The sequence below is a fragment of the Coffea eugenioides genome, chromosome 2 (assembly GCF_003713205.1).
Source record: "Coffea eugenioides isolate CCC68of chromosome 2, Ceug_1.0, whole genome shotgun sequence".
Lineage (NCBI taxonomy): Eukaryota > Viridiplantae > Streptophyta > Magnoliopsida > Gentianales > Rubiaceae > Coffea > Coffea eugenioides.
In genome coordinates, this window is record NC_040036.1 from 21,476,094 (window position 1) to 21,490,889 (window position 14,796).

General features: G+C 37.7%; 3 protein-coding genes across 4 annotated transcripts; 1 reads left to right on the plus strand and 2 right to left on the minus strand.

Moving 5' to 3' along the window:
- Window positions 1–699: 699 nt before the first annotated feature.
- LOC113754236 (GATA transcription factor 28-like) lies at window positions 700–5,158 on the minus strand. The gene is made up of 7 exons (XM_027298611.1): window positions 4,689–5,158; window positions 3,803–3,886; window positions 3,564–3,697; window positions 2,693–2,803; window positions 2,357–2,462; window positions 1,288–1,359; window positions 700–1,136 (listed from the first exon to the last, which is right to left on the minus strand). Exons 1-7 carry the CDS (start codon window positions 5,097–5,099, stop codon window positions 1,038–1,040), a joined length of 1,017 nt encoding a protein of 338 aa, XP_027154412.1. The 5' UTR covers window positions 5,100–5,158; the 3' UTR covers window positions 700–1,037.
- Window positions 5,159–6,011: 853 nt separating this feature from the next.
- Window positions 6,012–8,384, plus strand: LOC113761307 (costars family protein). Its single transcript, XM_027304240.1, has 2 exons — window positions 6,012–6,237; window positions 8,009–8,384. The coding sequence occupies exons 1-2, from the start codon at window positions 6,157–6,159 to the stop codon at window positions 8,207–8,209; spliced, it is 282 nt and encodes a 93-aa protein (XP_027160041.1). The 5' UTR covers window positions 6,012–6,156; the 3' UTR covers window positions 8,210–8,384.
- A 445-nt stretch (window positions 8,385–8,829) lies between these two features.
- Window positions 8,830–14,364, minus strand: LOC113761306 (KH domain-containing protein HEN4). 2 transcript variants are annotated; one of them, XM_027304238.1, is made up of 7 exons: window positions 13,576–14,364; window positions 12,585–13,031; window positions 12,218–12,490; window positions 11,214–11,498; window positions 10,956–11,035; window positions 9,994–10,105; window positions 8,830–9,260 (listed from the first exon to the last, which is right to left on the minus strand). In XM_027304238.1, exons 1-7 carry the CDS (start codon window positions 14,212–14,214, stop codon window positions 9,123–9,125), a joined length of 1,974 nt encoding a protein of 657 aa, XP_027160039.1. In that variant the 5' UTR covers window positions 14,215–14,364; the 3' UTR covers window positions 8,830–9,122. The 2 variants fall into 2 exon arrangements, with proteins under 2 accessions (XP_027160039.1, XP_027160040.1); XM_027304239.1 differs by lacking the exon at window positions 8,830–9,260 and having other exon boundaries at window positions 10,021–10,105; window positions 11,204–11,498.
- Window positions 14,365–14,796: the final 432 nt, after the last annotated feature.

Here is a 14,796-nt window from a genome sequence, read left to right on the forward strand (position 1 = left end):
GACTGTCAGAAACCTCAGGGGAGGTTTCTGAAATTATCCCTAATTTAATTTAGCTAAAGGCTGAAAGTTAACGCTACTGTGACCAAAGCAACATCTCCCTCCGCTTACGGCTTACCCATTATTCCATAGAAGAAAAGTAATTGCCCGTATAAATTAGTAGAGCATTCCTAAAAGGTAAAAACAACACGATGACAACAGGCAGAACAGCATTCGCCCCATATTTGCCAGCGGTATAAGCAAAAAGAAAAGGAATTTTCATACATGTCCTCCAACTAGGTTGAAAAGAAGAGCAGCATTTTTCTAAGAGTTTTATCATCACTTCACCGCCAAAGTACCAAAATACCAAAAAAAAAAAAGAAAAAAAAGAAGAAGGTCCTGTTAACCAAGGTATTGTGGATGAGAATAGAACTCTCTACCACATACAATCCTCCCTTGCAGAAAGAAGTGATGTCCTACCTACGCACACAGAATATGAGAGAGAGAAAGAGTAAAAACTTTCCTCCATGGCAAGCCCGAGTCACTCTTCCAGACATTAGCTGCTGAATCTCCATAATAATTTCTAGTACTACTAAAGAACGACAGCTCTATATTATTTGTTGAAATGTTGATCATAACAGGGATGCACAACAAGAATATTCCACCATGCAGCTTCTATAATTGCAATTTTCTTCCTAATCATCAAACAATAAGGATAAGACAATACCAAAAGAAACAGGATGTCAAGATTTGTTATGCTTACCAAAGTAGGTGCTGCTGTATGAAATCCTAATACATATTACCGCTGTTACAATCGGTTCTCATACACAGTTAGCAAGGGGCAAGCCTAACACTATCTACACGTAATGGGGAACTAAAAGGAGGCACCCCAAAAAAACTTTAAAAAAAAAAAAGAAACATTCAATATGTTTCTCCTCAGTGTACAATATGTACAATTAGTACAAGTATATTTAGCTACTCCGTAGTAACTTTCTTCATTATTACACGCCTTGATTCAGTTGCAATTGGTACATTTGACTTTCCAGTGACTGCAACAATGCTCACTGTTCAGCAGTCAAAGCAGAGCTGTCACCATTTGATGAAGTGATTATATCAACAGCAGCAGTCACTCCATCAGAGTCATTGGCTTCACCATTGCTCTGCAATCAGGGGAAAAAATTAAGCAAACCAGTTGAATGAACCTTCTCAAGGAAAATACCACTCTTTTCTAGATGATGAGAAAAAGGAAATGTGTAATCAAATTAAAGAAGATTGACTAGCTTTTAACGGCATGGGTAGGAGGCCACCAACCTGCTCACTAGCCTTCACCATCACATCATGGATTCCAGCGGCAGGAACTTTAGAGAGGTCCCTTAGAATGCCCTGCATAACACAAGCTATGCTGTGAGATTCCTCAAAGCAGTATTCCTGATTACTTACTGCAGGTTTTTGAAAAATAATGTGGTACAGGGGAAATGTATATGGATCACAATAATGCAAAGATACTCCAAGCTCATAATGAGGTCTTCTAAGAATATGATCCGAGTAGTTTGCTCATGAAGCAAGTTTTGATAAATAGTTGCATTTTGACAAATACCAAAAATTGCTAGCAGTTTGAACTCCAGAAGAGCTTCTGACTTGTTTGCCGCGGAGGGAATATGAAAAAGCATATTGCGAAAGTTTGAAAAATATCAATCTCAAAGCCGATAAGGAGAGAAATGAAAGTAGAACAAAAGAACAGAAAAAAAAAAAAAATCAATGGCAAGAAACTTTCATAAGATGTAAGGCCTATTGAGAAAAAAGAGTAACTAAGAGAAATTGATCTACAGAGCCAAATCTACATGCTAATATACCCCAGGTTAGCTTTTACATGCGATAAAAGTATAAAATATTGCCTCCAACCATGTATCTCGATACACAAGATGACTTGCATCCAAAAGCTCACAATGAGGTGCCGTTCTCTAAAGATTACCCACCAATTACTTCAAGTTGAAAGTTTATGAGATTAATGCCACATGCTCCTAGCCATGGGATAGCTGTACCTCTCGTTATTGCTCAGAAATCTACACTAAGCCATTATTACCAAGTTCTTCCTTAACAGATTCACATGGTTAGACTAAGATGGCAAGGACAAGCATGATATCCTAGCACCAGTGTCATGTGATAGAATCAACATCACAATAAGACAACCTATGAAACACATAAATGATGACAAGTTCCTTGTGGCTAAACCCAAAAAGGAATGAAACAGAGCAGCTAGTGGCTCTTAAAAACACAAAGTATCACTATTTACAAAATGAAGAAAGATAAGAGAGCAAGTAGCGCTTCCCACAAGCAAAAAACCAAAATTTAACAAGTGATGATTCAAGAGTTTGCAGACCTTGTTGGCCCACTTGAGTCCACATGCATTGCATAGTGTCCTTGGGCCGGCTGGTCCACGGCGCATCATAGGAGTGGATTTGGAGCTAATCCCACAATGTCTACATCTGTTGAGTCAAGGAACTGAATGTTAGATTTCAACTTAAAAGAGTTCAAAGACAAAAGTGATAGCTCAGTAATATTCCAAAACAACAAAGTGATAATTTGTAATCAGGCTAAGAATTATATGTGAAACCAAAAAAAAGCAGATAAAAGATTCATAGAGTGCATATAATACAGACACACACACACACACAAACACATATAGAAGAAAGAGAGAAAGAGATGCAATACTCACGATGTTTCCTGCTCTTCTTGTCCTGACATTGGGTTGTAATCTGAAGAAGATGATCCAACTTCCTCTGAAACTGACTTTGAAGATGTAAACTGACCCTTCTTTCTCTGCATCCTGACATGGAAAGCGAGTTCAAGAGGTAGTGCAACAATGACCCTCATTCTTAACAGCAGGCACGATATGATGCCAAGAATTGCTTTGAAGGAAAAACTCTACTAAAAATATTTGCTTCCGCACTCCATCAAACACCTATTTATCAAATAAATCACCTGCCTAATATTTAGTCAGTTGGAACTCACCATGCAGAAATACACAGTAGGACCTCTATTCTAGTAAAGAATCAGGACAAGGTTTTGCCAACTCTTTCTAAGCCCTAATTATCTCTCTGTATTTCCCAATATATGACGTAGCATTTCATTAACTAAAGCAACATCAAAGAGAATAGAACTCTTTTCCTTCAATGGTGGGAAAAGTAGAAGAACAATGAAAGTCAGTGTTTCCAGCGACTTTACGAAACTCAAGCACATTGTTGCTCCTGCTAAAGATTACACATTTCCTCATAACATAACTGGCATTCTGGAGATATCTCAATACATTATACGCATGCACATAATACTGATCACTATTTCCTGAGTATGTATATTTCAAATTTGATAAACTGAATCTTTTTGGTCATCATAATTTATATCTATCCACTCCTATGACGGCAGATACTTAGATTAGGAAGCATGATAGTTCACAGACACTTTACATGATCATATTCATTTTCCCAATTCTATAAGGTACAGATTAAAATCACGTATCATCCATCAGTTCTCCATTTTATATTTCAAGTTGCCTTTGAGAAATATATTCAAAAAGATATGTACAATACCTTAGTGCAACTTCCTTCCGCACAGTATAACGAATCTTCTTATCAAAACATCGCTCTTTTCTTTTTTCTCTAAACCGATTCAAGGAAGCAGCTCTTTGGGGTTGACTTGATCTCCCTGGTAAGTCACTCAAATTCTACATAAGATGAAGAGAGACAGTAAGAACTTACATAAACTAAAGCCATACCTGGAGGGGAAAAAATAAAAAGGAAGGGCATTTCACAAACTACATATCCACTACCCTAGGATTCTGGGAAGCCATGCCAACAGCAGGAATGCCAGTGGGTACTTCATATCCCCCCAACAGTAATAACACTGCTTGAACCTGAAAGTGAATGAAGAAGAAAAGTTAAATCCCATGTCATCATCCTTTTTCCATAATACGTACCCTAAAACTAGTTCACATACTCACTACCTTATGAAATACTATAAAGCATCAAAAATCGAACAGACAAATGCACCATGGAAACTTCGCGTCTAGCACGAGAAAACCCACACCAAATTAGAGAATTTACATAACCGATTAAAAAGAAGTCAGCGTCAAGACACTCAAAGAACTGCATGCCTTCACACTAGCAAGAACTTGCCTCTACCCAATCAAGAACGCATGACCCAATCAATCCAGTAAGTGCACATGAAAACCGTTAAAAAAAAAAACCACCATTCTAAGTCACAAATCCACTAAGGTTCAGGCCCATTCACAAGCAAGACAAGCACTTTTAAGCCACAAAAAAAATAAAATTTTTGCTGAACAGAAATATTACCAGGTCGAAAAAAAAGAATCCCTCTCCTTTTTCTGCTACATTCCCATACTTCGGAAAAAAGAAAGAGAGAGACCAGCTTTCTTGATTAATATAGCGAAGTCTATCCACCAGAACTTAATTTTTTCCATCCTAAAATCAATAATCCACTAAAATCAAGCCCATTTTTCCGCAAGAAAAGCACTTTTTCAGCCCTCAGACAAAATCGCAGAAACATTACTAGGTAGAAGAAGAACCCTTTTTCTCTTTTTTTAGGGAAAGCTAGCGTGTTGCATAATTCAAAGAAATCTATCCATCGATATTGAGAATTTTCATCTTCTTTCAAAAACCCATCAAATGCAATAAGTAAACGAAGGAAACGAGTACCTTTTCAGGAGAAACAGAGTCGAAAACATAGACCTCTCCCTGAAACGACAGCGTAAGCTGGTCGGACCCAGCTCCAGCAGCTGGAGCGGGAGCAATTTCGGAGCCGGGCACATACAAACCATGGGGGCCGACGCCCTCAACGCCATTGAGGGCGGAATCCATGTTGGTAACACCCCCGCCGTTGTGAAGCGCGTGGGAATGGGAAAGAGCGTCGTAGCGGATCTGAGAGTGAGGGTCATGGGAGTGAGGATGAGGATTGTCTATGGACTCTTCTCCGCCACCACCTCCAGCAGAAACGTCGTCGTCTTCTTCATCTTCCAGGTGGTTGTGGGGGTGGTGGGGCCCGGGCTGTCTTTGCTGCTGCTGCTGCTGATGATGATGAGGGTGGTGTTGGCGTTGTACGTCGTTCATGATCTCTGCTGCGTTTCCGTACAAAGAAAGCACACCCGATTTATCTCTCCGCCTTCTGTATTTTCTCAATTAGTACTACTTACTAATAATAATCCTAAACCTCAGATGGATAATAAATAGCCACATGGTGTTATTTGGACCAATTTTTTAAAAAATATTGCAACATTTTTTTTATAATATGTGATGTATATAAAATTTAAAAAAAGTGATAAAAATAATTAAAAAGATCAAAAAATAGTTGGAAAAAATATGTATAGAATAAGATCAAATAATTTTTGACATATAAACCATATATAAACAAAAGTAAAATGAAATGATCATTTCTCTCTCAAATAAAAAATATAAACTAAAATAAAAGGGCTAACTTGATTTCATTTATCAAAGCGTCTATTTATGTCAAAATGTGCACCTAAAAAAGTTTTTTCCCTCTACTTTTATGATCTATGATGAATTAATATGAAAAGTTGTTCTTTTTGAGTAAATGATAGAGGAACAGATAGGAAAAGATCATAAAATTTTGATAATACTGGACCTTACCCACAAAAGGTCCTTGTGAGTCAAAATTATGGTACTATTATCGATACACATTTTGTTGTAAAAAATATCAACAGGCCTCCGTCTGAATTAGTTATTTTTGAAAATATTTTAAAAATATTTTACTATATTAGTATATATGAAAAATTTTTATTATAAATATTTGATATATCATATGGATGTGATATTTTTTTGAGTTATTTTTATTTGTGTATTACTGTAACATTATATTTAATTTTTTTTAAAAAAAATAGGTCAATTCACTTTTTATTAAAAAAAATCAACTTTAAAATCCCAGTGTCACACAAACCTTGGACAAAAAATACTCGTAATAATTTCTTTTAATAGGATAGAATTATCAAATATTACATTGCCCGGGGACCATCTCTCTTCCCTATTTATCTCTCCTCATCCCTTGTTAGAGGAAAATCCAAATTCAGGGAGGAAAAATATCTAAGAAGAATATACGTAAGCTTCCCAAATTCTGAAGTATACGTGTGATTACAATCCAACCGAAGACAAAATGAATGTTGAAGAGGAGGTTGAAAGACTCAAAGAGGAAATCAAAAGGCTGGGCAAACTCCAAGATGATGGGTCATACAAGGTAATCTCATCTTCCTCTCCCTACCTGACCATCAATACTGTTCTTCTGTGCAATGCAAACTATAGAAGCAATCCAGATCAAGTACTCGACAATTTTCCCGATCGCATGTTAGAGCAGATTATTTTGATCTTTTATCAACTGGGCTGTGGTGTAAATCTGAAATTTTTCTTGCTACAATCTGACCTTGAGTGATCTCTGTTTCTGGCTGAGGAAAATTTGAGCTGATGATGCAAATTGCTTTTGCATTGAGCAGTATAGCATCAGATGTTAACTGACCTTGCTGGTCATTGGCTCTAGGACTGAAATTTAGCATGGTGAACTTTCTTTATTCTGGCATTCTGTCAATACCTTTTCATTGCAAATAATGTTCTCTCATTTCTGAATTTTTAGCTTCATCACCTTTGCCGTGAAATAGACATCCTTTTGTAGTGTTAAGGGTATCTTAATAAATCTAGAACAGGCAAAAAAAGGCTTCTAATTAATTGTTCAAAGCCTCATGCTCTACGTATCAATTTGGTCCAGTCACACCTATTGATGCTGCAGCCTAAAGTTTGGAAATTAATATCACCTGGTATTTGCGTGCGAATTTGGTTTTATCAAGCACATGAAGGTACAGAACAACAGCAGAATGAATTGTTTTCCATAGATTAGAACAGAATTTGGGCTCTCTACTAGTGTTGAAAGGACTTGTGTATGTAACTATTGTAGTTGCCAGAGGGTAATGCCAGAATGTTTTACCTTTTGGTCTTCATATGTTTCATTTAGATACTTTACATACGGATATAGCGGTTATGCTTAGATGTAAACTTATAAATCTACATATTTCGTTGATGCTCAGCGTGTAGGACAAGTGTTGGGACACTTTCTGGTAATAACTACAACAACATAATCATGAGCTTTCTGAAAACTAGTGGTGGCTGGAAAAGCTGAGAAAGCCCTCATTCAGGAATCTAATGGCAGATTATGGTAACTTATATGATTGTAAAGAATCTAGCATGAAAATTTCATGGTAAAATTTGTTATCTGGAATGTTAGCAGTTCATGGAAAGTTTTGTAGCTGTGAAATAGTTAGGTTCTGAACTGAAGCATTTGAAGGATATGAATAACAAAACAATGAATCCTCCAGGACTTGCATGTCACCTTGTTCTTCTCAAGAACTACCCTCCCACCAGGCCGAGACTGCTTCAAGCAGGAACTACATTTTCAGCAAGATGAAGGTCAGAAAAGGGAGGGAGGAAAAGGAGACAGAGTTATCAAGGAATGGAAGTTCTTCCTCAAGCTATCTTTTTCTTTCCTTTTCTCTTCTTTGCTTCATCTTGCCAAAACCATTCAGCTGTTGCCTGGTGTGGTTTTGTGATCTCTAGCTCTACTTCCCCCTTAGTTTTTCTTTTTCTTGACAATTTACTTCAACTCAAAGGTGCCATTTGACACACTCTCACCGTCCTTATCGTCAAAGTTACAGGAGTAAAGTTTGTACTTATTAGATTATCTTGTATGCCCAATCTTAAGTTTATAAGTCGTTTAAATGCTTGAGAAAATTTTAATATTTACCTTTGGCTTTGTAGCATGTTATTATGAATACGCTACTGCTTCGAAATATTTAAAGAGTTGCAATCATTTTCACCCATCTTAATGTGATTTATGTGGATAAGAAGTTGGACTTGCGTGGTTTTGTGGGGTCAAAATCTTCTGACAACTGATCTTTTTTTACCTTTTAGATGAGTTCTTTTATCTGGATATTCTCAATATATGTTGTTATTTTATCTTGAAGGTCACATTTGGCGTGCTGTTCAATGACGATAGATGTGCAAACATCTTTGAAGCCCTTGTTGGAACACTGAGGGCGGCTAAGAAACGCAAGGTTTTGACATATGATGGTGAGTTACTGCTGCAAGGAGTTCATGATAACGTGGAAATACTTCTCAAACCAACGCCAACAGCAACATCGGCTGAAGCTGTCGCGAAGAGCTGATAACATACCAAGGCTGGTGTTTTGGTTTATGTGCAAGGTATTACTTAAGTGTCCCATGTTTCTGTACATCACTTCAATGTCAATCGTTAATGTTGTTTGGCCAAGGAGCTAGTGACACAAGTGTGCCAATAATATGCATTTCAATTTTAGTGCAGCTAATGGTTTTCCAATTCAATTCATGATGCAAGGGCGTATGGCTGAAGTGCATTTTGACTCGCATAAATAAATACTTCAACCTGCCAGGCCTTGAAACGGTCTCAGCACTCTCCTTAACATGACGCTGATGATTAAAATTGGAACTAGGAAGTTGCAACTTAAAACTTAAAATGGGACAAGCCAAGAGGACCGCGAAAGGTTTACATTTAGTTTCATATTTTGGCAAAATTTAGCAGGTACCAGTTTCCTATCATGAGTGGATGAGACATGATGGAAGATCCCATTCGGGAATGCATGCATGTCCTGAGAATCGACCAGCTCGTAAGGACAGCCTACCTTTCTTGTTGCGGGGGGAAAAAGAAAAAGACTTCAGGGAACATGGCAATGTACCTGAAAACAGATAGCACGACCATATGTTTTGCATAAGCAGTTGGCTGTTAAAGCTTTCTACTAACACATGTTACTCCAATTTCAATTAAAAACAGGGGTTTTCACCCTTCAGTTTAATCACAAAATATCAAGCTTATTAGTACATGACCATTCTAGTTGGCTTGCAAAATACATGGCCAACAAAATTGAACTATGATGCCCCAAACTAATTTCTTGGAATTAATAGGGCGTTTTCTTTCCTTTTCAAGAATAAAGGGCATCAAAGAAATTGGAGTAATGTACAAAGCTGGAGCTTAAAACGGAAGCTCTGATGTTATATGCCCCAAAAAAACAAAAAGGCAATCTGTTAGCAGAAAGATTCATCTCGTCATGATGACCCTGTGAGTATGAACGCATGGAGGAGGCTTTGCGCTGCTTGTGTTTCATCAGGAGATCCAGATATGACAACCATCCTGTCAGATGTTCCGGGGCGTGGCTCGTGCACTACAACTTTGGCGCCAGAAATCTAAACGAAAATGCACCAGAAGAAAGAGGATATCAATTCGATGACCAACAAATCTCTGTTCATTCGAGTAATAAAACTAGAGATAAACAAGAATTTTTCTTTGCTGCATAATATGGGTATGAAAGCTTGCGTACTGCTAAGAAACACACCAAATCTGTAGCTTCTGCTTATAAATTATTCCATAAATTTTGTATCCTCTAGAAGCCAAATCAACTAAACTGAGGCTCACATCACATAGTATCAATCTTCATACAGCAATAACACCTTTCAAGGATCATGTTCTCCGTCAAGACACGACACATCATCAGCGCACACAGGATTCTACTTAGTCTCCCACATTCATGTTTCCCAACTCACTATAAAATATATATATATATATATAAAAAGAGGCCACTAGTAGTGAGTAGTACATGAATTGCCTTTCTTAGAGCTGGTAAGACTAAAAACTACCTTTCAAAGTATTTGCTCATTCAGCTATCAGGTAAGATCTAAGATCAAACACCAATAGGTCCACAGACTTAAAATGACCTATAGGATGGATATTTGAGGTAAAACTTCAGATGAGGTACATTATACTAATTCTTCGCCAGGAAACCCATGTTAGACATACTGACACAGGAATTATGTAACAAACACCAGAAAGTACAAAAGATCAGGAATATGGAGTTGAGATGCATAGCCCCTAACTTCAGAGCTTTCATTTGTCTTTAAGCACGTAGAAAGTACTACCCACCTGTCTTAGACGAACCAAATTGCTACCATTATCTCCATAAACTGAGCCAATAACATTTTCAGGAACTACAATCTCCACAGTGGTATTTGTCACAATGGCAGATCTGTCACCACTGCAAATGCGCAAAAAGAATAAATAGCTGATGAGTGCCAACAAAATGCATTTAGCAACAATTTAGACAATTTTCACATGCTGCATTTCTGGCCTGGTTGAATACTTCCTCTAGATAGTTCATCATGTTCATTAGCTTCACATATATAATTCGCATGCCATCCGGTAAGTTCATTTAGAAAGAGCAGCCCATCTGATATTATCACATAACCAGTATACTCTCAAATATACATTTTGGTATCAATCGCAGAAAAGCATTTAAGAAAGTAAAGCAGGTGTTATAAGGTTACTCAAAAGATTACACTAAGAGCACCTTAATATTATTCACACAATTAAGTTACAAGAAGGAATACAATAGCAATGTTAGCATAAACAGCAGAAAGAACATCAGATGCTAAGATGCGTAGGTCGAAGACCGGAGGGAAGACATTCAATTAGCAGGCTACAAGATACTTGAAATGTTTATAGAGGGCAACTAATGTCTCAAAATACCACCACACAATAAATCCTGTAGAAACATTACAAGTGACATGAAATAATCAAGGCAAAAAGCAAGTTTACTTTAGAATTTGTATTTGTTAATACATCAAATTTCCAAATTTACAAGGGAAGTTAAAGAACTTGAGGAAACAATTCAATTCACTAGAATTTAATAATTCTAAGCTCCTTCCTCTAAGCAAAGGTTTCTTTGCACTGAATCCAGCTTTCTTCATCATCATTTCTCTCCCTAGCTTAATCTCTGTGTATATATTATTATTACTATTATTTTGGTAGGCAGCATCCAATCTCATAAAATGTTTTATAACAAGCATATAAAACATTGAGTGTTCTCCAGGCATGCTAGTACAAACCTGCCAAGTTCAACACCACCTTTAGTTGAAGTCAATCCTCTGCCATCAAGTTGACTCCTTTGATCGACTCCTGGCACTGTCTGCAATTGAGCACCCCAAATAGTGGGAAGTTGATGTAATAAACAATACAAAAAGAATATGATTACACCTTAACCTTCAACATAAAGAAAGGACACAAATAGTAATAGCAACATAATAGAAGCAGCAGAAGACTAAAGCTAGAGATGCTAACAAGAAAAAGTTACTACTTTCTTTCACCTGCGATGTCCATAGCCCTGGTGACGGGGGACAATTTACACTTTGTGAAAGAGCAAGATTCTCCATACTTCTCGTCAAGTGCTGACTCTGAGAGATACCAACAGAAGGAAGAAATCCAGGCAAAGGCTGATCCCTTGCTCTCCCCAAGGGACCTGTTTCAGTAACACAAGAGGAACTGCTCCTATTTCCGGCACTATTCAGCATTCTAGTTGCAAAGAGATTATATCGCAGCCTACCAGTGACATGATACAATGCATCTTGTACATTCACAAGCTCACCAGTAATCTGTCAAAAGAGTGAAAATCCATCGTGTCAAAGCAGAGTGGTAAAATTCCAAAACAATTCAACAAGAAATATAAACTTTGACCAACTTACAATGAAAATAAATAGAACCTTTCCGATTGCAAGAAAGATACATCAAAAACTTTTCACAGTGTTCAAGAGAATAAAAGACAAAGCACCAAAAGGGATGCATAAGAAAAGATCAACTATATATAACAGATGAAATCACTTATCCATAAAACAAATACAATAAGATTTTGAAGCAGATCTTAAAAATTACAGGAACCTCATATTTGACATTCCATTCACTTCCAGTCCCAGAGACATGAACTGCTGCCTATCCTACACTTTTTGTGATCTAATTTCAAACCTGACATCATGCTCTGCAAAGGTAACCAAACTAACTTTATTGACATCAACTTTTCCACCAAGATTGTCAGATCTATCACAGGCACAACCACCTATTGATACATACATGTCTTCTACTGTCCCGCGGGAAAAAGAAAGTTGACAGAAAAAGGCAAAAAAACACATGTTGCAGCACATAATGTCTTAATCGATATGGTTAGGACAATTCTTCTGAGATGTAAATGATAATTTTAGCTGATACTTCTACTTTTTGTAAGCTAATAAATAAAACTCCCTGCATAAGTTAACTGAAATGGTTAGAATAAATTATTTAAAAAATTCTTTATTAGATGATAAGTTTCAAATATGCATACCTGTACAACTTCATCACTTTCCAAAGTGCATCTTGGTACATGCTCACCCGCAAAAATTCTAATGGCTGCACCAGTCGCCTTTCTCATCTCTGAAACTATTGCTCCTCCTTTACCCAACAAACAACCAACTTGACTTGATGGTACTACAAGTCTTGCACAAACAGGTGGGCCCTTCAAGCCAGAATCCAGCCCCTTGTCAGAGTCAGCCTCTACACACTGGCTAAAAACTAGTACTACAGCATTTTGTGCAGGTGACTGTCGTGAATCTGGATTCTAAACAGAAGGGACCAAAACGATATAAAGTGTTAATCCACAATCAGTCACTATAATCCATTCAGACTAAAACACAGCTAAAATCTAATCAAACCTCCATTGCAGCAATAGTTATCAATCGTTCATCACATTCAGCAATAGTAGGCCCAACACTAATAGAAGCACTTGTCTCTGCTTGAAGAGCCCTTACAATTGAACCTCCTTTACCGATCACGCCCCCTACTCTATCATTTAAGCAAAGAATTTTAAAGACAACTTCTTGCTGAGGTGGTTTTAATTCCATAACTGGAACCCTGTCAGCCTCTACTGACAATGGATAGTCCCCTGAGGAATATCCGGAGGAGCTTGATTCTGTAGATTGTGGAACTAAAACTCTATGAATAGGTAGGTCCATACGTAAATCAGGTAAGCTCTCTTGATGTATGGCTTCAAATGGCCTGCTTGCCATCATCCTTGCTTTCTCAACAGCTAGTAGACAGTCTTGCAGTCGACGAGTTACAGCAACAAGTGCTCTCTTAACAGCCACGATATCACCTTCAATCTGTCCACAGACTTACCCATGTTAGATGCTTTTATGGGGATAAAAAACTTTGTAGACTAGACCAGCGAAAAGCTAATTTTAGCAAGCTTATCAGTCATAAACAATTATTTTCAACAGAAAATCCAACAATACCAAGAAGCCATCTTTTTGAATAAGCTAGTTATCATAAAGAAAATCGAGATTCAATCTTTGACATTAATTCAATCAGAGCTCAATCATTCTCAATTAATATTACTTCTATACACTCCACATGGACTGACTTTATACCTGAATTAATTTCAATACATATCAAACTCACACAAACTCAGTAAAACGAAAAACTCAACCACTATATGGTAGTCCTACGATATCATGCATTTACTTAACCACGGAAAGTGCAATGTCAACACATCATGGCACAGCAAAGAATTCCAACACATAAAAAGCAATCCAGAACTGTAAGCACTCCAATACTACTCCATTAACTGACCCTGTATCTAATACAGACTTCAATGCATATCGAAGTTGTAAGGTAGGAGATTTCCTACAGCCAGGATTCAATTACCTCAACCATTTCATCTGTCAGTAACTTTTCCGAAGTCAAAACTTTGATTTTACAACCAGTATCCTTCCTAATCTTCTCAACCACTTTCCCGCCCTTCCCTATCACTGCCCCAACTTGACTCGTCTCCGCCAGCAGCCTACACGACACCAGTCCCCCACTCGCTGCGAACCCATCACCGCAGCTCTCCGCCGCCACCTCTATCACCCTGCCAAACACCCTGACCACCGCCTCCTGCGCTGCTGAAACAAACACTTCGTCATCACCATCATCACAATCACAACCACCACTAGCACTGTCTCCTTCCCTGTTGGCATTGAAACTAATTCTCCTAACAAGTGATGTCCTGCCTATAATAACAATGACTCGGTGGTCATCCGAGTTGGGGAGCGAGTCTTCGACTCGGATCTTAGCGGAGGTTTCTTGCTGGAGTTGCCGGATGATTGAGCCGGCCTTGCCGATGATTCCGCCCACCCGAGACGCGTGGCAGAGGAGTCGGAAGCAAACGTGTCCTGGTGGGACTGTGAGTGGGGGTAACTGGGGCTTGTTTAAGCGTTTGGAAGATGGCCCACCACCGTTGACGGCGAGAAAACCAGTCGCAGTGCCGGTGGCGGAGTGGTGGTTGTAATTGGCTTCTTGCATTCTACAAAGTACTACTACTAGAAAGTACCACTCGTCAGTGAGATTGAGTTTTGAGAAGGAGAGGGCTTTATAGATTTTTGTTGCTAATGAGTACCATTAATTTCTTCGTATCACAACTCAAGTAAGTTGGTAGATTTTCTTTCCCCTGTAGAATATGCTCATTTTTTAGGCAAATAGAAGATTCCATAAATTCATTTGATAAAAAGAAAATAGAAGCTAAAGAAGGTTCCATACATCATATAGTACTACTATTTGGTCCGGTGTTGTTGATGTAATTTGACATATCCACAAGGGGAAATCATAAGAGATTTAAGGTGAGTCATGCGATGGTTTACTCATGTTTTCTTTTCGTTTTGTACGGGGATTGGATTGAAATATCAACCATATGAATGAATGTATATATTAATAATTATTAATTTATTTTTATATTTAAAAGCTTTTCTTATTTAATTATAAATTTTCAAAATATTAACACCAAAATGACATTTCAACAAGCACTCGCTGAACACACCTGATAAACATACTCATAAATATATATATATATATATATATATATGCCAAAAGGAGACAAAAGGATTATAT